This window comes from Sus scrofa, chromosome 3 (genome assembly GCF_054392235.1).
Source record: "Sus scrofa isolate SSC_HxYL_T2T_F1_AM1 chromosome 3, Sscrofa_HxYL_maternal_Yorkshire_Landrace_v2.0, whole genome shotgun sequence".
Lineage (NCBI taxonomy): Eukaryota > Metazoa > Chordata > Mammalia > Artiodactyla > Suidae > Sus > Sus scrofa.
In genome coordinates, this window is record NC_139385.1 from 138954639 (window position 1) to 138979468 (window position 24830).

The 24830-nt window shown below is 50.1% G+C and overlaps 1 protein-coding gene and 1 long non-coding RNA gene across 2 annotated transcripts in view; one reads left to right on the top strand and one right to left on the bottom strand.

Annotated features, from left to right (window-relative positions):
- Positions 1–16774, bottom strand: part of LOC146404972 (uncharacterized) — a 44749-nt gene extending 27975 nt beyond the window's left edge. The window contains exons 1-2 of the long non-coding RNA XR_014842565.1: positions 14932–16774; positions 12959–14069 (exon numbers count right to left, since the gene is read on the bottom strand). This is a non-coding gene — a long non-coding RNA (uncharacterized LOC146404972). The remainder of the gene's footprint in view (positions 1–12958; positions 14070–14931) is intronic.
- Positions 16775–16993: 219 nt separating this feature from the next.
- The window catches only part of YWHAQ (tyrosine 3-monooxygenase/tryptophan 5-monooxygenase activation protein theta), a 33868-nt gene continuing 26031 nt past the window's right edge, over positions 16994–24830 (top strand). The window contains exons 1-2 of the mRNA XM_021087862.2: positions 16994–17024; positions 17420–17777. Coding sequence (XP_020943521.1) covers positions 17484–17777 — 294 coding nt within the window. The 5' untranslated portion in view covers positions 16994–17024; positions 17420–17483. The remainder of the gene's footprint in view (positions 17025–17419; positions 17778–24830) is intronic.

Genomic DNA, 24830 nt, shown 5'->3' on the forward strand with positions numbered 1-24830 from the left:
TGGAAGCCCCGAGACCACCCTCCAACCCCTGGCTTGCCCACCACTCCCCTTTCTTCCTTCACTGCTGCCACTGTCCCTGCCACAGCACCCAGGGCCCTGGGGGACTGCATTGCAAGAGGTTCCCTTCCACCTACCCTCTCTCTGTCCCTCTAGCTCTCTTTCTCCTTAAGTAAATGTTTGTGGACAAACTACCCCCGGGCCACTTCCTCAGCTGGGTGCCTGGGACACAGAGAAAGGCTTTGGCGCGCTCAGAGGGAGGAAGCCACCGCTGCAATAGAAGATGGGAAGGGTGACGCAGAGCTCTGCCAGGGCAGCGGGCCCCCCCCCACACTCTTGGCACTCCGCTAGGGGAGGGGCAGGCTCAAAGACAACCTGCACTATGGGGGCTGCCTCAGCAGTGGCCCCTGGGGGGATCTCTCTTCCCAAACCTGCAAAGGCACCATGGGGGTGACGGGAGGTCCTGAGCTCAGGGTAGTTTGGAAAAGGGCGGGGGCGAGTTTGAAAGAGGAGACCCTTGGTCTTGGCAGTGAGCAGCTCCTGGACAGCAACAAGCAGGACAGGCTGCGTCGAGGGAGGAACACGCAGGCAGAGAGGGGGGTGGCAGAGGAGGGAGGCTGGGAGCGGGAGGATGCCAGGAGTGAGGGCGGAGGTAGGCAAGGACCGGGCGAGGGGCTCGATGCCACACCTAGAGGCGTATCCTCGTGTGATGGAGAGCTGGCAGAGAGGTTTAGCCGGAGGAGTGCCATCCTCTCTCTCTCCATCTCTCTCTAATCATTTCTGCCGCAACCTCTCAGTCCTCGGCAGGTAGAGCCATCGCCTCTCAGGGACCCTTCGCCAGCGCCATTGAATAGGACCTCAAATTCCTGCCCTCCCGCCTCTGAGGATTAACCCACAGCAGTCAATGACCCCGCTGTCCTAAAGCAACGGTCACTCACAGCTTCCACTGCTGTGAGCCCATCAATACAGCTCTCTAGTGCATTGGATCCAAACCCCATTGCCCAGGAGCGAAATCCAAAACATTTAACCAGCCAGCACAGCAGGGTTCCACCAGCTGTAGAGCTGGCTCCCTCACCCCCACCCCCAGGGCTGGGCAGGGGGGGCCAGAAAGGGAGCTGGGGGGCAGTCTACACGGTCCCGGGGGAGGAGCTGGAGCAACAGGCGAGCCTTTGGGAAGCCTGGAGGCCACAGCTCTTTACTCTGAGAGCAGACATGTTTCAACATGTCAATAACCTACGCCACTGTCCTGGGTCACTCTCCGTCTGACATTGGCCCCGCATGACCTGCTGTGAACTCCCAGTGACAAGGTGGGGCCCTGGAGGGGATGCTCCCTAAGGCTCTTTCCAGCCACAGACGGGGGTGGGGTGGGGTGGGGTGCTGGTCTAAGTGAAGCAGAGTCCAAGTTAGATTCAGCAAAGCTGAGCTGGAAGGAAATTTTGTTTGTCGGAAATAGTCTTCCTTGCTAACCAACAGAATAGCAATTTGTTCTCGAAACTCTGGCCAGTGATGAAATTCACCTTAAAAGAACTCTGGAGGGTGTAATGGTTTTCCTGCCTAAACTTTTCCATGAAAGCTGTCAGGAGCCTAAGAATCTTGTACCAGGAACAGTAGACAAATACCAGCTGTCATCAGAAACCAGGGACATGGTTGCAAAGTGAAGGTACGTGTGAAAAGGGCTTCTGGGGAAGCATCGATTCCTTTACTGTCCAATAAGCCACGCCCCCAACCAGCTTTAATGTCCACTAAACCACGCCCCCAACTATCCCTCACCTGCCCTGGAATCAAGGGGGGAACCAGTGAACACATACTGGGGTCTCACTCGCTTGAATCGAGGAATCAAGATGTGGCCATGCCTGAGCCAAGGAGTTTCTGACTTTGCCAAGAATGGGTAATTTTTGCTGGAATAGATTCCTGACATTAATATTTTATTGAACACCTACTATATGCTGGGAGCGAGACCACCGCTGTCCCTGCCCTCAAGGTGGGGAAACGCCAGAGCATGCAATGAAAAATAAACCACTTTTCAAAGACTCTGAAAGATGTAAGGACAGGAAAAATAAACTACATGGGGTGATAGAGAGCCTCAAGCCTCGCAGCCAAAGTACCTTGGGCATCTGTGATGCTTCACTTCAATGAGCAATTTTTTAAAGCGCCTTAAAGCTTTTCCATCAGCAAATATCTGATCTCTAATCAGTCGGCTGATTAGACATATGCCCAGGCTGTGGAGCTTGCCAACAAAGCAAATGATCTAAAGCCACCCACCATTCTGTGGTCACCTACGTGGGAAAAGACTCTGAAAGAGGATGGGGGTGTGTGCCTGTGTAACTGAATCGCTTTGTTGTACAGCAGAAGGGATCACTACTTATAAAGCAACTCTACTTCAATAAAAAAAAAAAAAAAAAAACTATACACCGTGAAGAGGAAAGCATGGCTTCTCCCTCAGGGAGAGAAAGCCTAGCCCTATGGGAACAGACAAGGCTTAAGCCATTTCCTAGTCGTGTGAGTTCCAAAGCTGCCTCCAATTCACCTCTGTCTCACCTGCAGTCTCTTCTCCATCAGCAGGGTTCGCGCTTGGCCCGTGCTTTGTCCTGGGTGCTGCCAGGCACCTCCTCACAGCCCATCAGCCAGCTCAGAGCTCAGGGGGGTCCCACTGGTCCCTGTGGCCTGGCCCTCCAGGGGAAAGGCCCATTGTCTAAGGCTCTAGACGAGATTCTGTGCCCAGAACACACCTTTCCAAAGGGCACCTGCAGGAATTCCTGTTGTGGCTCAGTGGGCTAAGAACCCAACTGGTATCCATGAGGATGCAGGTTCAATCCCTGGCCTTGCTCAGTGGGTTAAGGATCCAGCATTGCCGTGAGCTGTGGTGTAGGTCCCAGACGTGGCTCGGATCTGGTGCCACGGTGGCTGTGGTGCAGGCCGACGGCTGCAGCTCCCATTCAACCCCCAGCCTGGGAATTTCCATGTGCCACAGGTGTGGCCCTAAAAAATGTGAGGGTGGCAGGGAGAGGCTAGTGTGCAGGCTCAGGGCAGCCGAGCTGCAGGGGGAGACGGATGTGGCCCAAGAGAGGGGACTGAGGAGAGGGCCTCAGTCCTTCACCTCCTGTGCTCCCAGACCCAGCAGGCGATCCAGACACGATGGGGGCAGGAGAGGAGACATCTCAGCTGCTGAGGAAGACTTGGGCAGGGTGATTGGAACCAGGGAGAGTTGGAGAAGAAATGAGAAGCAGAGGGAAGGAGGCTGGCAGAAGCATCATATGCAATTTTTTTTTTCTGCAGAGAAGTAGAGGCCAAGTATTCAGGGTGGGAGAGAGACCCTGCAGGGAGAGGGCCACGCCTCCCTTTCGGAACCACAAGGGTTGGATAATTCTATCTCCCTCCAAGAACAGCTGCAAAGCTCAGGGCTTCAGCATTGAAAGAGGCCCCGAGGTGCTGATGCTCGACCACTAGCGTCACCATCAGGACCACAACAATGGCCGCGAGGATGAGCTCTCACTGCAGGTCAGATGCTCTGCTGTGCTTTGTATCCATCGGCTCATTTGATCAACAACCACGTTACTAAAGAAGAACGGAGACGCAAGGAGTTAAGCCACTTGCCCAGAGCCATACTGGGGTGAAGGGCAGAACTAGGATGGAATCCAGGTTTTCTGAGGTCTACTCCAGACCCTCTCACAGTCAGCTCTCTTTTGAACGCAAGCTCCTAGCACAGAAATTGTTCTGAATGGCCACTGCGCACTTAATGATCATCAACTGCTCCTGCCTTTTTTTTTTTTTTTTTTTTTTTTTTGTCTTTTTGCCTTTTCTTGGGCCGCTCCCCCGGCATATGGAGGTTCCCAGGCTAGGGGTTGAGTCGGAGCTGTAGCCACTGGCCTACGCCAGAGCCACAGCAACTCAGGATCCGAGCTGCGTCTGCAACCTACACCACAGCTCACGGCAATGCCAGATCCTTAACCCACTGAGCAAGGCCAGGGACCGAACCCGCAACCTCATGGTTCCTAGTCGGATTCGTTAACCACTGAGCCATGACGGGAACGCCCCACCTACTCCTGTAAATTATTCCTTCTTAATAAAATTGATCAAAGCGTGCAGTGATCAAATTTGTCCCAAAGTCTCCTGGTCATCTAATCCCCACGGTAACATGTGGGGCTAGACTTTGTCATCTACCTAGGCTATAATTTTGAAATATTTGTGAGCCAGTAGTGTCCGAGGATTACTTAAAAATCAATTTTATAGGATGGTAAATCCTCTCTCTCCCTCACACAGGAAGGGATGCGGGGTCAGTACGGAGAAAATAAAATAGAAAGAGATGCTTTGGAGAAACCGACTCTTACATCTAATCAATACCTCCGAATTGTCTCACGCCTTCCCCGAACATTTGCCACCATGGCCTTTGCCTTCTTTCAGCCCCTTCGGTTTGTCTGCAGTTTTCTGCAACATCTTCCTAGCCAGTCTTCTAAACTATTCTTCATATTGTAGGCAGAAGGATCCTTCTAGAAAATTCCATCAGGTCATTCTCTTGCTTCGACGTGTCCAATGATAGGCTCAGCAGGTTGTCACTGCTTCGGCTCTGGTTACAGCTGTGACACAGTTTTGATCCCTGGCCCAGGAACGTCCTCGTGCCATGGGCGTGGCCAAAAAAAACCTATCTGATGATAGAGACAAAAAGTATACATGTGCATGACTGGGTCACCACGCTGTTCAGCAGAAATTGACACCACACTGTAAATCACTTTTACTTCCATAAAAATAAAATTTTTAAAAATAGAGCGTTCTGAAAATAAATAGCTGCTAAACACCTCCCTCCCCCAGAGAAAGTAGATAGTGGTTACCAGAGCTTCGGCGGAGGGGGGATTCAGAGCTGTTGTCTAACAGGCATCGAGGGTCCGTTTGGGAAGATTGAAAAGGTCTGGAGATGGGCGTCCCCATGGTGACTCAGCAGTAACAAACCCAGCTAGTATCCTTGAGGACACGGGTTCGATCCCTGGCCTCGCTCAGTGGGTTAAGGATCCAGTGTCGCCGTGAGCTGGGGTATAGGTCACAGATGCAGCTCAGATCCCATGTTGCTGTGGCTCTGGCGTAGGCTGGCGGCTACAGCTCTGATTCTACCCCTAGCCTGGGAGCCTCCATATGCAGCACCTGCAGCCCTAAAAAGACACACACACACACACACAATTCTGGAGATGGACGACGGCGGCTGCGGCACAATGATGTGAATGCACTTAATGCCACCAAACTGTAGGTTGCAAAATGGTTAAAATGGCCAACTTTATGTTATGCATATTTTGCCAGAATAAAAAAAATAAATAGGAGTTCCCATGTGGTGCAGTGGAAGTGAATTCAACTAGGAACCATGAGGTTGTGGGTTTGATCTCTGGCCTCACTCGGTGGGTTAAGGATCCAGCATTGCCATGAGCTGTGGTGCAGGTTGAAGACTTGGCTTGGCTCCCACGTTGCTATGGTTATGGCATAGGCCGGTGGCTACAGCTCCGATTCAACCCCTAGCCTGGGAACCTCCATATGCCAAGAACGCGGCCCTAAAAAGGAAAATACATATGTATGTAAAAGCAATGCATGTCTGATGATTCCTGACATCTCAGGATCCAAAACCCCTTCCCCAGAAAGGTACTGAAGGCTCCTCAGCATGTGGCCTGGGTCTTCACCAGCAACCTCACTGCCCCCCTTGCCTGGGCCACACCCGCACCCCACCCACCCCCTCGGTTCCCCCAGACGCACCACGCCCCTCGCTCTGGAGGGCACTGCTCCCCTCCCTTCTTACTCTCTAAGACCCACTTAAACCAGGTCAGAAGCCTTCACACCGCCACACCTGGCACCAGATGTGACCTTCTTCTCTAAGGCACAGGCCGCATCTTTGTCCCCTCTGTTGCCCCAAGGCCTCACGGACGCTCAATACGTGTTTGTTAACTATTAAATGAATGAGACGTTTGTCTCCATCCTGGGGGAGCCTTATAAGACGCATGTAAATGAAGTCACTCACGTCTTCAAAGTGTGACGCACCCTAGAGGTGGGGGAGCATCACGGACAGAGACCTCTGGGGATCTGGGAGGATGTCGAGTCTGAGTGAGGACCAGCCTCCCAAGCAAGGGGGTCAATCACAGCAAAGCAGCCCCCCCCCCTTTTTTTCCAGAGAAAGAAAGAGGAGGCCCAAGCCAAGGCTTTCACCAGGCTCCGAATTTCATATGCTCCCCTCCAGCCACGGCTTTTGCTTTCCTCCGCCAAGTGACTGGAAGCCCAAGTATAACTGCCAGGGACGTGGGCTATGGGGGGGTCCCCAGCATCTGAATCCCCATCCTCTGTTTGAGGAATCCCCCACTTTATGAACCTTATGGGGGGAGCAGCACCCACTTTCCTCTTTGGAAAGCAGATGTGCCAGGTACCTCCCAGCTTGCCTTGTAATAACACGTGGCCCTTAACTCAGGCTTGGCTGGACACGCTCCCACTGGGATTTTGAATCTAGACTGAATGACCCAGAGAAGCAGGGACGGTGGGGAATTCTCTCTGGGGGCAGTGGCAAAGCTGCCTTGGATTTAAACAAGGATGGAGCCAGTGCAGGGGCCATGGAGTCAGTCCTGCAGGAACCGGCATCTGGGGTCCAGTGGCAGAAGCGACAAGAGTCTCTGGTGGGAGTTCTGCAGTGGGACGGTGGCCACAATTCAGGCTGCACCCTCTTCCTGCTGTCCGCCCATCCTAGAGGCCTGGTCTGCCGGCCTTCGTCACAACTGGTGAGAGGTGATGGTCTTATATTTGTCAATTTGCATCCGTTTCTGTTACTTACAAGGAAGGACCCTGATGTAGAAGTTCACCTCGACCAAGCTGGGTCCCTGGGCTTCCAGAAGGGGAAGGGAAGTTGGCTTACATGGCTAAACGTGCTTTTACGCACGGAGCCTCTGAGGACCCTGGGGGCCTCCATGACCATCCTGTCTGGGCTGGCCAGACCTCAGAGAGTTCAGGGGCTGCCAAATCCCTGCCCTCTCATCACAAGTTCAGAGTTGAGCTTCAGCCTCAGCCCCCAATCCCCAGACTTTCAGAGGCTGCTTCTATGGCAGCTAAAACTTTCTCTTTTTTTTCTTTCTTTCTTTTCTTTTCTTTTTTTTTTTCTTTCTTTCTTTTCTTTTCATCCTTTTGCCTTTTCTAGGACCGCACTCGCGTTATATGGAGGTTCCCGGGCTAGGGGTTGAATTGGAGCTGTAGCCGCTGGCCTACACTACAGCCACAGCAACACAGGATCCGAGCCGCGTCTGCAACCTATACCACAGCTCACGGCAATGGTGGATCCTTCACCCACTGAGCAAGGCCAGAGATTGAACCCGCAACCTCATGGTTCCTAGTCGGATTGGTTAACCACTGAGTCACGACAGGAACACTATGTGGCCGCTAAATCTTTCTGCCAAAGACCCCAGACTGCCTACCTTGGCCCATGAACTGAATTCTCATTTCACTGCCTTCCTGTGTGTCTTTTCATCTCTCTTATTTGGTCTCAGGGTCTACATCCATTGGCTCAAGAGCAACAGGCTGCTGTCTTTTCCCCTTTGTTTCAGGAAGCTCACCCAACAGCTGTAGCAGCTGCTGCTACCGCATTCTGCTTAAACACATTTAGGCAATTTGGCTGCTGTAGGATCCTTCCAGACTCCTGGGCTCATCAGTCTGGCTGGCTGTGTCTCTGAGTTTCAGAACCAGGGAGAGTGGCGAGGGATCCTTTGCTCGTTAACATTGATTAGAGTACTGCCTCCAGGCGCCTCCCGGGTATTAATAGCTGGAGTATTAATAGCAGAGTAGGGCAGTATCCAGCTCCCTTCTTCCAAGGAAAGCTTCGGATGGAACCAGCTTATTCTTTTTTTTTTTTAAGTTCCTATTTTCTGGGGGGAATCAGCTTTCGTGTATTGCATTTAGATGTATAATGCCCCCAAATTTCTTACCTGGGCTCATCCTGGCTTTAAGGAAATCCGGAAGAGAAACTATCCAAATAAGTCATGGATTATTCGTATTCAAAATGGCCTTTCTTCTGCCAAGTTCCCTTCACTGGTTTTTCTTAATCACCAGGCCTTCTGGTGCTGGTGGGAGTTTGTTTACAAAGCTGGATGGGACGGGGCGGGGGGGGGGGCATGGGGGCGTCTGGAGCTTCCAGCCCCTCCCGGCTGGAGTCACGGGAGGCTCCAGCTGGGGGCTGGACCCTGGCCAGAGCCTGAAGCCATCCTGAGCGCATGCAGCCCCAGTGCACCCTGTCCTGTGGCCAAGGTGCACTTGCCTGTGACTGCTGCTGGCATCCCTGTTCATTTGTCCATCCAGCTGTCCATTTCATGGTACCCGGTGTAGCCACCAAGCGCTCTGCCAGGCCCTGGAGTTCCCTGGGCAAGGCACAGCGACACAGCCCGCCGTCCTGGTGCCTTCAGCCCAGTGGGGGCCTGATGTCCCCAGCTTCCTGCTTGCAGAGCACAGGATGAGGGAGCTCGCCTGGGAGGGAGAGGAGCCCAGGGACAGTCCTGAGAAGCTGGCATTTTTGCATCCTCAGGGGATGAGACCTTAACCAGGTGACAGTGTGAGGCAAGAGAGGATGGCGGGAGCAAAGCTCAGAGGCGCCGAAGCACAGAAGGTGGGGGCCCCAAGAGATCAGACAGGAGAGGAGCTGGGGTGAGAACACTGGGGAGCCTGTGCGTCACCCCAAATTTGTGTTGATTCTTTTTATCTAACAAACACGTAGATAGCACTGTTCAAAGCACCTGCCCCGTGGTAACTCATTGACTCTTCCTACCTTCCTGTGAGGTCGCTCTTGCTATGATCATCAGCCCCATTTAACGAGTGGGCAAAGTGAGGCTCTCAACCTGCCAGGATCACCTATCTAGTGAGTAGTGGAGTCGGGATTCAAACCCAGGCCGTCTGGCTGCTTCGTCCAACCAACATGTTGAGCTGCAGCTAAAGGAAGCAGGAGGATTTTAAGCAGGAAAGTAAAGCAAAGGGTGAGATTGCACTTTGGTCTACAAGCTTGGCCCTTCTGAAGGCCCAGAAGGTGACTCTAACCCGCTTCCCCCACGCGCCCAGCGCTTGTTGAGCAGCCCGTGTGGCCGCTGGGTCCAGCAGAGGGTGGATGCCCGGGGGTGTGCACCCCAGCCTTCTGTCCCGAGCCCACTTCTCGGCGCTCTGTCCTCCTCCCCCGCACAAGGAGGAGCTGTCATGGCCTTTCCACCCTTCCGGAGGCTTCCACCCAGGCAGTGGAATGATGGGTGCCGACCACAGCCGTCCCGGGCCCTCCCCCGGCTCCCCTCCCAACCCCTTTCTCTCCGTGGCCTTCTGACGCCTGCCTTCTCCTGCCAGAGCCCAGCCCACACTCGCGTCCCCCTTCTCCCCACTCCCACAGCACTTATTGTGAGAGCCACACAATCACTCCTGTGTGCATTGTCCTCCGACTCCTCTGTGTTCATTTCATCCATTCAACGGTGCTGAATTGTCCGCGGATGAGTCAGAACTTGAGGGTGGTGGAGGATGCATTTGCTCTACGGACCAAAACTTTTTTAAAAATCCAAACGAGCTGGGGGGGGTGGTATCTCATGGACTTTAACAACAACCACCACACAAATGAGAACGTAAGCATCGTTTTTTGTGATGATGAAGGCGCCTTGCTCTGTACCGGGCGCCGCCTGACACTGGGTTTTTGCCCTTCCGCGAAAAGGCGCCAGCCACCTGGGCTTTCTCATTATTGCTTTTTCTAGGTTTGTCGTCTCCACCTGCCAGCTGATGACCTTCCACAGACCTCAGAGGTGGACTGGTACCCAGGGTAGGCCATGGGGACAGGCCTGGGCTGACCACAGACCCCAGCTCTTTCTCGGTTCCAAAGCACCTGGTAAGAAGGTGGAGGGGATTCCAGAGGGGCTCCTGGGAGCAATTCTTTTTTTTTTTTAGGGCCACACCGCAGCATATGGAGGTTCCCAGGCTAGGGGTCTAACCGGAGCTACAGCTGGCGGCCCCCAGCAATGCACGATCTGAGCCATGTCTGCAACCCATACCACAGCTCATAGCAACGCCGGATCCTTAACCCACTAAGTGAGGACGGGGGCCGAACTCACAACCTCATGGTTCCTAGTCGATTCATTTCCAGTACGCCATGATGGGAACTCCCATTTTTTTTTCCCCCCTTGGCTACACCCATGGCATATGGAAGATCCTGGGGCCGGGGACTGAATCCGAGCCACGGCAGTAACCCTGTGGCTGTGGCAATGCCAGATCCTTTAACCCACTGCCCCAGGCTGGGGATTGAACCCGAGCCTCCACAGGGACCCAGATACCATGGACTGTATCTGCTATGACAAGCATCCTAAGAACCTTGAAATTGGCCTTGAAGGTCCCTGGGCATCAGGAAAACACCCACTTAACCCACTGTGCCATGGCTGGAACTCCCCGGGAGCAATTCTCTCCCTGCCTTCTGAACAGTCCTTTCTAGACAGGGAGATGTGGCTGGAAAGTCAGGTCGCTGAGCATCCGAGACTGAAAGGCTGGGAAGACCTTCCTGCCTCTCCCCGGAGCTGCGGGTCAGTGCTCCACCTCCACGCTCCCCGTCAAGCTCCCCGTAGGCGCGCTGTGTCTTAATCCGCTTTGGAATCCCGGTCCCCAGGCAGTCTGGCACATGGTAGACCCTCCCTTACTCTGCTGAATGAACGACTAGGGAACTGAGCCTGAATCAGGGGTTGGGAGCTCCTTGAGCTCCTCACACAACTCCGTGGGTGAGCATCAGTGTGGGAACGTTAGGGTGATTTCCCAGCAGATACAACCCATGGAATACCTGCAGAAGGTAGAGCTCTGCTTTGTATGCTTTCCTCTGTGAATTTACCATTCCTTTAGTAATTCTGTATGTGCTTGGCCCAAAGTAAGCACACCATGCAAACAATTGCTGGTATTAGAATGCCCCCCTGGATGGCCTGGATTCTCTCTCCAAACAGACCCTGATGAATGTCTGTCACGGGGCAGAGTCATCAGCGACCTGGAAGCAGAAGAAACTCTACCCACAGGAAGGTCACAGTCCAACGAGGGAGCTGGCCGAAGAGCGGAGAGACAGCCATGTCATTAACTCAAGCGAACAGGCAAGAGGAAAGAAAGAAGGTACCCTCTCCTGGCAGATATGTTGAGAGTAAAAACAGAGACTTTCATATGAAAATAAAACCAGCAGCTGACTCATCAGCAAATATATACTTAACCACCTACAAGCTCAGATAACTAAACATTGTTCCCAGGCCAGCCAACACTGGAGTTTTCATCTCTCGTTGGAGGCAGTGCCATCTTGTTTTTTTGAGAAGGAGATCGGAATCAGAACTCTGTAGCTTACCGGTTTAGACTGGTAATTTAACCCTCGAGAGTTCCAGTTTATTCACCTGTACAGTGGGCTGCCTCACTGTTGTTGAGAAGGCACCTTGGATATAAGAGCAAAGAAGAAAACACTTACCCTCGGAAAGCTCACTGTCTGGCAAAGGAGAGAGGTGAAACTGACACGGCACGGACCTACACTTAAAGCTAGTGAAACATATCACGCTGTTTGTTGAATGAAAGTGTTAGTCAAGTTTCTCCAGGGACACGAAATGGGAGATGTATATATTTACTAGAAGAGAAGATAAATCAACGTGGAGATTTATTACAAGGAATTAGCAAGTCCAAAGTTTGCAGGGTAGGCCTATAGGCTGGACATCTGGGAGAATTGCTCTGTTTGGGTCTGAAGACTGTCTGTTGCAGACCCAGGGAGAGCTGATGTTGCAGGTAAAGTCCAAGGCTGCCTGCTGGAGAATTCCCTCTTGCTCCAAGGGATACTATTCTTCTTGTTCTATTCAGGCCTTCAACGGATTGGGTACGGCCCACCTACGTTCCAGAGGGCAATCTGCTTACACAAAGTCCACCAACATAAATGTTAATCTCTCCCCAAAACACCTTTCGGAAACACCCAGAATAATGTTTGATCAAATACTGGGCACTCTGGGGCTCAGGCAAGTTGACACACAGAATTAACCATTACCCTGAACAAAGTGAAGAATGTAATCTCACTCACACACGCCTGTGTTCAAATGAAAAAAGCTACACCTAGAAGGAGGTCACCTAAATGCCTGCAGTGGCCCCCTTGCAGAAGCAGTCTCTCGAGCTCTTTATACTCTGCTTTGTGCATTTATATTTTCTTTCTTTCTTTTTCTTTCTTTTCTTTCTTTCTTTCTTTCTTTCCTTTTGCTTTTGCTTTTTAGGGCTGCACTTGCAGCATATGGAAGTTCCCAGGAGAGGGGTCTAATTGGAGCTGCAGCCACCAGCCTATGCCACAGCTATGGCAACACCAGATCTGAGCCGCATCTGCAACCTACACCACAGCTTGAAGCAATGCCAGATCCTTAACCTACTGATCGAGGTCAGGGGTCGAACCTGCAGCCTCATGGATACTCGTCGGGTTCGTAACCTGCTGAGCCATGACAGGAGCACCTCACTTTTTTATTTAACGTGGGCTATTATATTTTTATCAACATTATCATCATCACGTTTATCATTACAAAAGCAATCAAGCTTTTAAAAAGATACCCAATGGGATTAGTGGATGCAAACTCATATAGAACAGATAAACAATAAGATCCTACTACATAGCACAGTGAACTATAGTCAATAATCTGTGATAAACTGTAGTGAAAAATAACATAAAAAAGAATGTGTGTATATGTATAACTGAATCACTTTGCTACAGAGCAGAAATTAACACAACTTTGTAAATCAACCATACCTCAATTTAAAAAAAAAATTCCCCTATTGTCTGGCACATAGAAAATGCTGGAGAAATATCAGAATGCCAAAGCCCTTCTCTAAGAGGCTTGTGGGACCAAAAGCTGGTTCAGAATGCCTGAAATTCTACCAGAGAAATTTTATCCTTCAAGTGTAAGAGCGTTCTTTCCTCTGAAAATGCAAATCATGGCAGAAGGAATATTGCTTGAAGACTTACTGGTTTTTTAATGATGGAGTGATTTGATTTGATTGTTTTTCCTGGGAGTACAGAGTGAGAACTGGAAAACAACGGGTAGCCAAGGGGTGTCCCAGAAATGGGACACGTGGGGGCACAGAGGGATGCCGCAGATGCAGGAATGAACATCACCCGTTGCTGGTGTGACGTGACCCAAAGCCAGGAAATGGGTAGGAAAATCTCGCCCTGACCAGACTCCTTTAGTTTCCCGACCTGTCCCGGCTTTACGTGAATCCACTTAGCTCCTCTGGGCAGAGGGGAGCGTGGCGGCACCTCTTCAATTAGCCCGTAAACAGAAGTTGGTTTTCTAGTTGTTGTTGTTTTTTATGGCTACACCTGCAGCTCATGGAAGTTCCCACGCAGGCAAGGGGTCAAAATCAGAGCTGCAGATGGCAGCCTATACCACAGCCACAGCAACGCGGGATCCTCTAACCCACAGAGCGAGTCCAGGGATCGAACCCGCATCTCATGGATACTGGTCGGGTTTGTTACCGCTGAGTGCCATGGGATCTCCTAAACAGAAGAATTATAAGGATCACAAGGAAATGTGCAGCGCAAAAGTCCCACTCAAATGTCTGTGTGTCAGTGAAACATCTGCCACAGGAAGTTCAGGAAGTTCCTCTGGATGACCCACTGCTCTGGGCAAATAAACCTCTGAAACAATTTATGAGAGTAAACTCAACCAGGAGGACTCATTCATTCTGAATTGTGCGTGGAACGGAGCCGGTCTGCAGAGCTTTAATTCTATTAATTACAGCAGTGATTCAGGAGATCAGCCTTCGCTCACGTTTCATCAGGCTCCTTGCAACAGGATGGGCGTCTCCCTCCTTTCCCTGCATCCTACCCCCAGGCGGAGAGAAAGACAGGGGGAAACCCTACTATTCCCTGAACACTTGCTACCTGCCCAGCGTTTCCTGGGGGAGAGCTCCACAGCCCCTCTGGGATAGGGGTTTTTTTCAAGGGTTGGGAAACGGAGCTTCCGGGAGGACCATGGTCTTCAAGGTCAAACTGCAAATCAATGGCAGAGCTGGGATTTCCGAGCGTCTGGCTTCGAGTTCCGCGTGCTCCCTCCTGCTCCAGCAGCTTCTTCTCACTATGTAATTAAGAAAAAAATAACAAGAACATCAAATAAATAAAGAACTCAGTCCTGTCTGTCTCAGTGGTCTGTTCCCCAGAGTTCTTCCCAGCTCACGGGACGTGGATATTCCGCACATTTCATGGTTACTGGGATGAAACTCCCAGGGAACAGAGGCTGGTGTGACTTTTCCTCGAGTCTCTGCAGCGATGAGCAAAGGTCCCGCAGAGACCTCCCGTGGATGGGCTTTGGGGCCCAGACTGTATGACTAGGTCCATATCCAGGCCCTGCCGCTCGCTAGCTGTTCCACTCACTGCACGGTCCTTGGCCTCCCTGTGCCTCAGTGTCCTTATCTGTGAAAAGGAGAAGGGGATGAATCATCCTCGTCCCTACCTCATAGTGGCATTAAGCGGATTAGATGAATTAATACTTGCAAAAGACCTAAAACGGTGTTTGACACAGGTAATCACTCACTAAGTGTTAGCTTTTTATGTGTCCAGGGGCGTCAAGTGCCCAGAGCTTTAACGTTCTTTGACTGATTCCTTTCAGGGGCAGAGGACTTCAGATTTAACTTACTGGAGTTCCCATTAGGCTCAGAGATAACAAATCCAACTATCTCCCAACTAGGCTCGGGTTCAATCCTTGGCCCCGTTCGGTGGGTTAAGGATCCGGTGTTGGCGTGAGCTGTGATGCAGACATGGCTCGGATCTGGTACGCCTGGGAAATTCCACCTGCTGCGGTGCAGCCCTAAAACAAAAAAGAAGAAGAAGAAAGAAAGAAAGAGAGGGAGGGAGGGAGAGAGAGAGAGACAAAGAAAGAAAGAAAGGAGGGAAGGAAATAGATCTAACATATCTCTCTGGTCCCTCGTAAAATACTTTACCTTTTCGTAGTGTATGAAACCTTTTCATGGTTTCCTAGCAGTTTTCGCCCGTGATTGCAGATGACTGTACCTGTATGAGCTAGTACTCAATAAATATTTGATGATTGAATGAAAGCAGAAATTTTAGAGACTGAGTTACCGAGTGCAGCAAAAACTTGCCCAAGGTCACCTGAGGAGATGGCAGTACAGCTCAGACTTTCTGACAAAGAATCAGTGTTCTTGCCCCTACGGTCCCTCCGGCCACAGAAGCTTAGTCCCCTGACAGTCCTGCTCAAGGGTCTCCAACCCCCGTGCACGTCCACTGCCTTCTCTTGCCTGGGCTGTCTCTCCTTTCAGTAAGCTTGAAATTCACCGGTCATACAGAAAGCATTTTATCTGCCCTTCCACATACAAATTCTTTCCACTGGGATTTCTTGGTGTTCGGCTCCACCCCAGCCCACACGGCCATAAACACTCATCCGTCTACAGCCCAGCCCCGGGGACCCAGCCCCGGGGATTCCAGAAATAACAGCAGGGCTCTCCACTAAAATGCTGAAACATAGTAAGGTATTTCTGCTTTAAGACACACACAAGCTCTTTCCAGCCCAGGCCTCTCCTGTCGGTCAAAGCACAAAGCAACCTTTGCGAGTCAGGACTGGGAGGGGCAGCTGGGAGGGAGTTTAGATTTCTGGAAAGTCCAAACCTTCTCCGGCCATCTGTTGGCCCTCAGATCTTCCATTCTAGAGTCTTCAAGTCTGTTCCAGGCTCTACTTGGAATCTGAAATTCTTTCTCAGCAGTGGCTTTCTTCACTTTCAATGATCCATTTTCCCTGTGTTGGGCTGGACCTGGAATCATGGTAGCCTGAGCCCAGACACTCAGGACAGCACCTTATTCAGGGAGTGCCAGGAGAGAAGGGAGTGGCTGGAGGGGAGTGCCCAGTTTGAAGCGAAAGGAAAGGGATAGCCATGACCCTGGATAAAAGGCATTTGGGCAGATCATTCTCATGCCAGAAGGGTGTTCACAAGGAGAAAGTCAGAAGTCAACATCTAGAGAGGGAAGTTGAGCTTTGCAAGCGTCCTTTCAAAATTAATACCAGAAAATAAAAAGCATGTACATGTAAGACCACAATGATGGGAAAAATATGAATTTAGACACATGACCTGGGAATGCTGAAAAGAAATATAAAAACAGTTGGGGGAAGAGTGTGTTTCTTCAGATTATCCTTAATCATGTCATTTCCCATTTTAAAGAAAATCGCAACATCTGGCATCGCCAGAGAGACCTGTCTGGACTTTTTTTTTGGTATTTTCCAAGGGAACTTCAGGGTTTAGGTACCCGTCTGAAAATGAATTTCTCGTGTAAGACCCTTGCTTAAGCCGCTTTCTCCAGAAACGAATTCCTCTTTAATGGGGATGGGATTATATCTAATTCGCAGTCCCCATCGCAACGTCATTAAAGGCTGGGTTCTGTGTACTGAGCTTCAAACGTTTGTCACGAATAGGAAGGTGGAGGAAAGAAAGGCATTTGTGCAACAAACAGCCGATGGTATCACCCTCCCAGGCCCGACCTCACCGGGGCTCAGGAGAGCCGCAGCTGCATTAATTAGCCCACAAGATGCAATGCCCCATCTGCAGCGGTGCTGCAGCAGGAGACCCGGCCACTGCAGGAGAGGTCGTGCGAACCGCCCGCTCCCGTGCCGCACCCACGAGGGCTGGGGGTGGCGGGGAGGATGAGGGGAGTTGGTAACAGCATCGCCATGGCAACAGTGACGTCCTTTTACCCTGGATCTAATTGGAGGAAACCCCGTGGCCGAAGCCGCAGCCTGCGAGCCAACCGAACTTGCCCAAGCCGACCCACCCTCCTAGCCTCCGCTTCCCCTCCCGCCCCGCCCCCTTCGCCCCCTTCCGCGCGCTCAGTGCTCATTGGCCAGAGGCGGGGCGGGAGGCGGGACCCTAGGGGACCTCTCGGCGCGCCATTGGGCGGCGGGAGCGAGGGCAGCCGCGCGGCGGCCCGCCTCTCGGCTCCGAGGTAGGCTGAGACGGGAGGGTCCTCGGCTAAAGCCAAAAGCCGATCAAAGTGGTGGGACTCGCGCCGCGGCCGCGGAGACGTGAAGGTGAGCGCCAGGGTCGCCCCCGGCCTTCCTCGGGCCTGGCCGGGCCTGAGAGCCGGGCGGGAGGCCAGCCCCGGGGGGAGCGGCCGCTGGCCTCGACGCCGCTCTCCTCAGGGGCGGCTCCGGCGGGAAGGTGCGGGCCAACGGCCGCTTCCATCTTGGGCCGGGCGGGCGCGGGAGCGGCCCTTCCTCCTCCTCCTCCTTCTCCCGCCCGGGGCCGCCTGGGCGGGCGCCCCCCGGGCCTCCCGGGCGCCCCGTGGGGAGCGTGGGCGGGGGAGGGAAATTCAACTGGGCCGCGCGTGCGGGGACAGACAAAAGGCGCCGCGGGCGGGCGGCCGGGCGGCGGGCGCATTGTCTGACGGCGCCGCCCCCGCCCTCCTGCCCCCGCCCTCCCGCAGGCCCGCCGCACGCCTGCTCGCTGTCCGGGTCGGTGCTCGCCCTCGCTGCCCTGTCCCCGGCCCCATGGAGAAGACGGAGCTGATCCAGAAGGCGAAGCTGGCCGAGCAGGCCGAGCGCTACGACGACATGGCCACCTGCATGAAGGCCGTGACGGAGCAGGGCGCCGAGCTGTCCAACGAGGAGCGCAACCTGCTCTCGGTGGCCTACAAGAACGTGGTCGGGGGCCGCAGGTCCGCCTGGAGGGTCATCTCGAGCATCGAGCAGAAGACCGACACCTCCGACAAGAAGTTGCAGCTGATTAAGGACTATCGGGAGAAAGTGGAGTCCGAGCTGCGGTCCATCTGCACCACGGTCCTGGTGAGTGTGCGACCCTCCGGGGGCGGGAGGCCGGGCGGCGGGAGCCGGGGAGCCGTGCGTCCCGGGGCGCCGGGGCCCCTTTGTGTAAGGCCCTCCCTTGAGAATTTCACGGGGACCGAGTCGGGCCGGGCCTTTCCCGATTGTCTGCCGACGTCGAGGGTTTGAGGAGGTTATAGCCTTGGCCTGCTCGCTGTGTTATTTCAGTTCTTGAGATCCAGAAGCTGCTTCTCCCCGCCCCAGTGGTAAGTAGGTTTTTCTTAGATGCTGGGTTGCTTCCCCACCATTGTAACTTTGAAACACGCGAGTGGGTTTGTACAAGACTGAGCATCGTGTTCAAGCTTACAGAGGAAACCTGGGAACCCTTTAAATGTAGTTAATCAATTCATAGGCGTCAGGCTTCCTTTGAAAGAAGGTGCCGGGCTCCTGTTCGATACGTGTGTGAGCAAGGCTTGGTTTTCTTTCCAAACCTAGTCGTGGAACTTTACGAAAATCTGAATGGGTGCTTCATTTTTCAAGCAAGAGTATCTGTTGAGCTTTTTCCTTGTTAAAAACGGGGAAAGGGGGGAATTTGGTAAAAGTGAAAAGAGCACCGCTAAATCGAATGTCCTGCCAAATTTCAGTACCTGACAGCGTTTCCTTGCTATGACATAGCTACGCTGAAACACGAATGTGTTGAAGTGAATTCGTATCTGGTGTGGAGGAGGCAAGGAGGACTTTGCAGGTTTTGAACTGTCCAGTCTTAGCGTGGGTGGCTGTTGGGTGGAGTAGGGTGCCTGCTGTGATTCACTCTTATTAGTGAGAGAGAACGTTTTTAGCTTTGTCATTGTATGGGTCTTTCGATCGGTAAGATAAGTTTTTAAAATCTCAATGCCAGCATTATCTTCTGGAGTGTTTTTAAGTGTTTTGATACTGCAAAGAGTCATTTCTACTAATAAAATAATGAAACATCTGATGCATTTGCCTCTTTTCTTATGGGCCACGTTTACAGGGGGCCTTGGCGATTTTTGATGTATTCGTTCCATGTAGTATTTTAGGTGGCCTTTGAAAGACAGTCATGCTAGATTGGCGATATTTCAAGATGGAATAGAGGGGGACATTCCTCTTGTCCCAATCTTCTCTTCCTTGCCCCATCGAATTGGTGGGGCAGGAGGTTTGTTTTTTGTTTTTTTTTTTTTTCCTTTCACCTATTTTTTCAACACCAATAGCAGATGATCTGAACAAAATCGTGGCTGGTGGAGAAAGCTGGTAAAGGGGCAAAGAAAGCAATGCAGAGAGTGTACAGAGTGGAGGAAACTTCTGTTGAGGTTATTGGCTTTATGTGGGTGAGATTTTAGGGTCATCTATGTCTTAGCTGCCATTCCCTGCCTGCTGTAAAGGAGGCACTCAGAGAAACTTTCTGCCCTGAATTGCTTATATTCAAAAAAATTTTGCTGTCTTGAAAGTGGTGGTGGGCTTCAGTGCGTATGGTAATGGCTCTTGAGAGCATCTTCTCTGTTGTCAAGGAAGATGCATCAGGATGCCTGTGTCAAGGACAAGCTTTTTTAGGTCCGTGTTACTTTGGGGCACTCCCACAGCATATTTCCATCTTTTTCTATTCTGTCTTTACTTTGCACTTTGTTACTTACCCTGCAGCAATCCAGGAGTACCACAGAATTTTTGCTATTCTCTAGCAAGGTAGCCGGGAATATTTGTTTTATTTTTGTGGCTCTTACAAATTTTCGTTTTTTTGATGGCATGAGTGGAGGAGAGTTTGCTTACTCGAAAAGCGACTTGAGAGACCAAGTATATTCAGGAGACTTTTCTCGGACATCATTTCAGCGGAAGAGAACCGCTGCAATTAGGACAGGTTTATATGAAATATTCATATGTGTACACACACACGCTCACTAAGTGAAATAAAAGACTAGATTAATTAGACACCAAAATATAAGTAAAATATTTTTATTGGTAAAATGGCTGAAGAAACTAAGTTATGACTTAATGGCCAAACCTACCAAAAATATCCTGAGAAAGCCTGTCTTTAAGTTGGCACCTCCATTTGAGAGGTTAGCACGGACAAGGCAGGCACTGTGCTAACACGGGGGGGAGCAAAGCTGAGAACCATAGATTTTGTCCTTCGATAATTTATAGTAAGAAGCGCATGTGAGGAATGTCCAAGTGTAAATAATGTGTAATTCCCATAAGCTGGTGATGCAGAAATGCTGTGGCGGTCGCAGGAGACAGAAACTTCAGGAAGGCTTCACACAGAGCAGCTTTGGAAAGGAGCCGCGAGGGAGGCGGTCGGGAGGGGTGGTGTCAGTATTCCAGGCGGGAGGACCTCAGGATGGGCCTGATTCTTGGAGGAAGGTTTCGGTGTGAAGAGCAGAATATGTGTAGATTCAGCTCTTGTTACAGGAAAGAAGCCTGTAGACGAAGATAGAAACTGTAGTTTTTAAGACAGTGTCGGAGGGAAGTTTTCCTCAGTTGATGGACAGTGGGAAAACAGGGAAGAGTTTTGAATGGTGTGCAGGTAACAGCATCTAGAATGTCTGGTTTGAGTGCCAGTTATTAGTTTGTAACCTGAACTAATTGTTAGTCTGTAATAGATGACGCGATAGGAGTTCCCGTCATGGCGCAGTGGTTAACGAATCTGACTAGGAACCATGAGGTTGTGGGTTCGATCCCTGGCCTTGCTCAGTGGGTGAAGGATCCAGCGGTGCCGTGAGCTATGGTGTAGGTCACAGATGCAGCACAGATCCTGTGTTGCTGTGGCTGTGGCGTAGGCCGGTGGCTACAGCTCCAATTGGACCCCTAGCCTGGGAACCTCCATATGCCATAGTAGCGGCCCTATAAAAGGCAAAAAAAGACAAAAAAAAAAAAAAAAAATAGATGACGTGATAGACTAGTGAACGAGATTCTGGTACTTGGTAAATTAGTGATTCAGTAAAAGTGTATCAAAATATTGGGGAAGGAAGCATGAACTCTAAAGTTGCTGATCACGGGAGTTCCCGTTGTGGCTCTGCAGTACCAAACCTGGCTAGAATCCATGAGGACCTCACTGAGTAGGTTAAGGATCCGGCCTTGCCGTGAGCTGCGGTGTAGGTCGCACATGCGGCTCAGATCTGGCGTGGCTGTGGTGTAGGCCAGGAGCTGCAGCTTTGATTCAGCTGCAAGCCTGGAAACTTCCACGTGCCACAGGGGCAGCCCTAAAAAAGCAAAAACAAAACAAAACAAAAATTATTTTTATTTATTTATTTACAGCTCCATTTTGACCCCTAGCCTGGGAACTTCCCTATGGCGAGGGTGCTACCCCAAAAAGACCAAAAATAAATAATAAAGTTGCTGCACATGCGTACTAAAATTGGGTTTTCTCTTTTCCCCCCCTTTGGCAAACAGGAAGGAGAATTTGGTGTGAAGGAAGTCGATGACACTGACTTGTAGGAGGCTAATAAAAGAGTATCATAGAGGATAGGCAAAATTTTGGTCTAAAATAGCAGAGATTTCAGCCTCTTTCCTTTTCATAGAGTAGGTTGGGGATGGAATTATTTGGACTATTTACTCAAACATGGTGGACAACTCCTAACCCTTTTTCTGATAATTACTGTATTGAGAGAGTACTAAATAGGGGAGTCAGTAAACAAAAGTTAAAATCCAAATAAGTAATTAAACTAGAGCAAAAGAAATTAACAAGACCAAACTTGTTAAGACTCTGAGAGAAAGTTAAAGAAGATAGAGCCAAGTTATCTCTGCCCCTCATTGTAAAACCAGAGGGTTGGGCTAGAGTTTCTAAGTCTCTCCTAGTTCCAGTGTCTTGGGACTATAAAGTTATGTGGTCCCAGTCCTTCTACCCTGTGCCCTGACTGCCAACTCCAAAATGAGTAGTTTTTAAAGTCCAGGTAAAAGAACACGTCGGTCGTTTTGAAAAATGTTGAAAAACTTGACGACTTCAGTGCAGTGTTTTTAGGAGGTGGTAATGCAGGCGTTCTTGGCAATCCAAACAAGAGGTGCTCGAAGCAGCAGAGTCAAGTGCGAAAGACTGGCAAATTGTATGGTATCTGGGCAGTGGTTAAAACATGCATAAGGCATTTAAGAGTCATTAAGAACTTTGGTGTGGGGATAAGGGCAAATGGAAGAAATGAAAGGGGTCCACACAGGCCTTCTGGGACTTGGGAACAAATAGCATTTACGAAGTCTGTGACCTTTCTTGGAGAATGTAACATACGAGAAGGTCACCTCTGTCTCAGACCACCCCATGTGATTCTTGTGTGTTGATGGTCGTCTTAGACCGATTTCAGTAGGTTGCTGTAGTATGATGTGTAAACGGTTTTTGTATGTAGAAACTGAAAGTTGTCTCTGGTGTGCAAAAGCCCTATAACCTTAATTCAGTAATGTGCTTGCATTTAGTTGTGTTCTAAGTTAATCTTTGAATGAAAAGGTCTAGTGGTGATTATTTTGAGGTAAGACTTTTTTTTTTTTGTCTTTTTGCCTTTTCTAGGGCTGCTCCCGCGGCATATGGAGGTTCCCAGGCTAGGGGTTGAATCAGAGCTGTAGCCACCAGCCTACACCACAGCTCACGGCAATGCCGGATCCTTAACCCACTGAGCGAGGCCAGGGACGGAACCCACAACCTCATGATTCCTAGTCGGATTCATTAACCACCGCGCCACGGTGGGAACTCCTGCTCTTTTTAGTTTATTCATTCTGTTTATTTTGGGGCTGTTTCTGTGGCACATGGAAATTCCCGGCCAGGGATGGAACCCACGCCACAGCAGCGACAACACCAGATCCTTTAAGTGCTGGACCACCAAAGAACTCTAATAGGTTGTTCTTGATAGTAATGAACCTTAATGCAATCTTCTTGACATAATGGGAAAATTGTGGGCTCTGGAATCAAGAGAGACTTTTTGAATCATTGCTCCATAACCTTATGATTTTGTGACTACAAGCAGTTTTCTCTGAGCCTCTGTTTCCTTTCAGTTGGTGATGATGAAGCTTGCCTCTATGGGCTTGTCATTACAATAGTAGCTAATAGCTGAGGTTTATTGGGCATTTACTACATACTGTCACTGTTTCAAGCACTTGCTATATTCTGCGTTCCCTTCAGTTAGGTTGATAGCATTATTTCTGCTTTAAAGTTGAGAAAAGGTAAGTAACTTGGTCAGTATCACAGAGTTGGTGAATGTAGAGCAGGGGTTTGAATCCAGGTAGTGCGGCTTTAGATGAAATTAAATGAAACCCATTTGGCCTCAGATAACCTAGTAGCTAACTGAAGATCGCAGTGTTTTGAGGAGTTGGTTTAATAAATATAAGCCATTATATTTGAAAGTTAGGAGGGCAGGAAGATACATCTTTGGTGGACAGAACTTCCTTAATCTGTAATTTTGAAGCCTTCCTTATATGAAGTAAAATTTGACTTTTTGATTTTTTTTTTTTTTTTTGCCTTTAGAGTGTAAGCTCCTTGAAGCCAAGAGTTGTTTTGTAGAGTGAAATGGAATGGAATATTGTACATACAGGCATATAAGTATAAGGTTTGATGAGTGGTTCTCAGCCACCGTGAATTTACTTTTGCCAGGGGACATTTGGCCAATTCTGGAGGCAGTTTTTGGTTTTTAAGACTGCAGTGGGAGTGGGGAAGTGCTATTAAATGGTAACTTATGGGGGGCAGAAGCCTGAATGCTGCTCAGGATAATGCATAGGAGAATCCCCCACAGCAGAGAATTACCCGGCTCAAAGTGTCAGTAATGGCAAGTGGAGAACCCTGGCTTAGGTCCTACATCAACATGCTATGTTGTCCTGAATTACACCTGTCCTTTGGGTTCTTCTTAATGTGTTGGCATCTTGTCAGAACCCTTTGTCTAGACTTCATATTTTTTTCCTTGTCAAACTTCCACCTCAAGGGTTAGTTCTAAGGCCCTGGCACAGAGAAAAAGGATACAGCTGAAATTATAGTGAAGTTTATTTAGGAAGAGGCAATTAAAATTGATGAACAGCAAATATTCCCTCACTTTCATGATTGCCGTTAATAGTTTGGTATGTGTGGTTCCAGACTTTTAACGTGTGTGTCATTTGGATGTTGCTTAATTATCCTAATGCCCTATTGAACATTTAGGTTGGAAACAATACTTCTCTGTTATTAATAACACGGGGAAGAATATCCTTGTTGCATGCTTTCTGTTGTAGTTCCTTAGGTTAAGTTTTTGGAGGTGATATTTCCAGTTCAGAAGATAAGCATCTCCCTGCCCAAGAGCGTTCTGAGAAGTCTGGGGGTTTATGCCATCTCCGGTGGTGGGTGAGAATGGCCATTTCCCTCCCCTCTCCAGCACAGACCGTTGTTTGAGGTTAACAAAAATATAGTGACTGAAAGTGTTGAAATTTTGCCTCCTTGCTCAGCAGTGCATGTAATTTTAAGTCTCATGCAATTTCAGTCATAAAATGACACCATAGCACAGGGTTAGTTAACTCAAGGTGCTCGACAGTTGGGAAGTCTGCTGGATTATGTGGATGTTTATTCTTTCATGATGTTTATCAATACCAACTTTTGTATTTAGCCCTAGTTCTTTCATAGTAATAACAGAAAATATCTTTCTACCATTGACTTTCTAAGTATCAAGGAGGGATGGTGGAGAGGCATCGTTTAAAAGATGTGAAGAAAAGAAAAGTACTAGAGTTCCCATTGTGGAGCAGTGGAAGCGAATCCAACTGGGAACCATGAGGTTGCAGGTTCAATCCCTGGCCTTGCGCAGTGGGTTAAGAATCCGGCATTGCCAAGAGCTGTGGTGTAAGTTGAAGACGTGGCTTGGATCTAGTGTTGCTGTGCCTCTGGCGTAGGCCGGAGGCTACAGCTCCAATTCCACTACTGACCTGGGAACCTCCACATGCCGCAGGTGCAGCCCTAAAAAGACAAAAATAAAAATTTTTTTTAGGAGTTCCCGTTGTGGCGCAGTGGTTAACAAATCCGACTAGGAACCATGAGGTTTTGGGTTCGATCCCTGGCCTCGCTCAGTGGGTTAAGGATCCGGCGTTGCCATGAGCTGTGGTGTAGGTCACAGACTCAGCTGGGATCCCGCGTTGCTG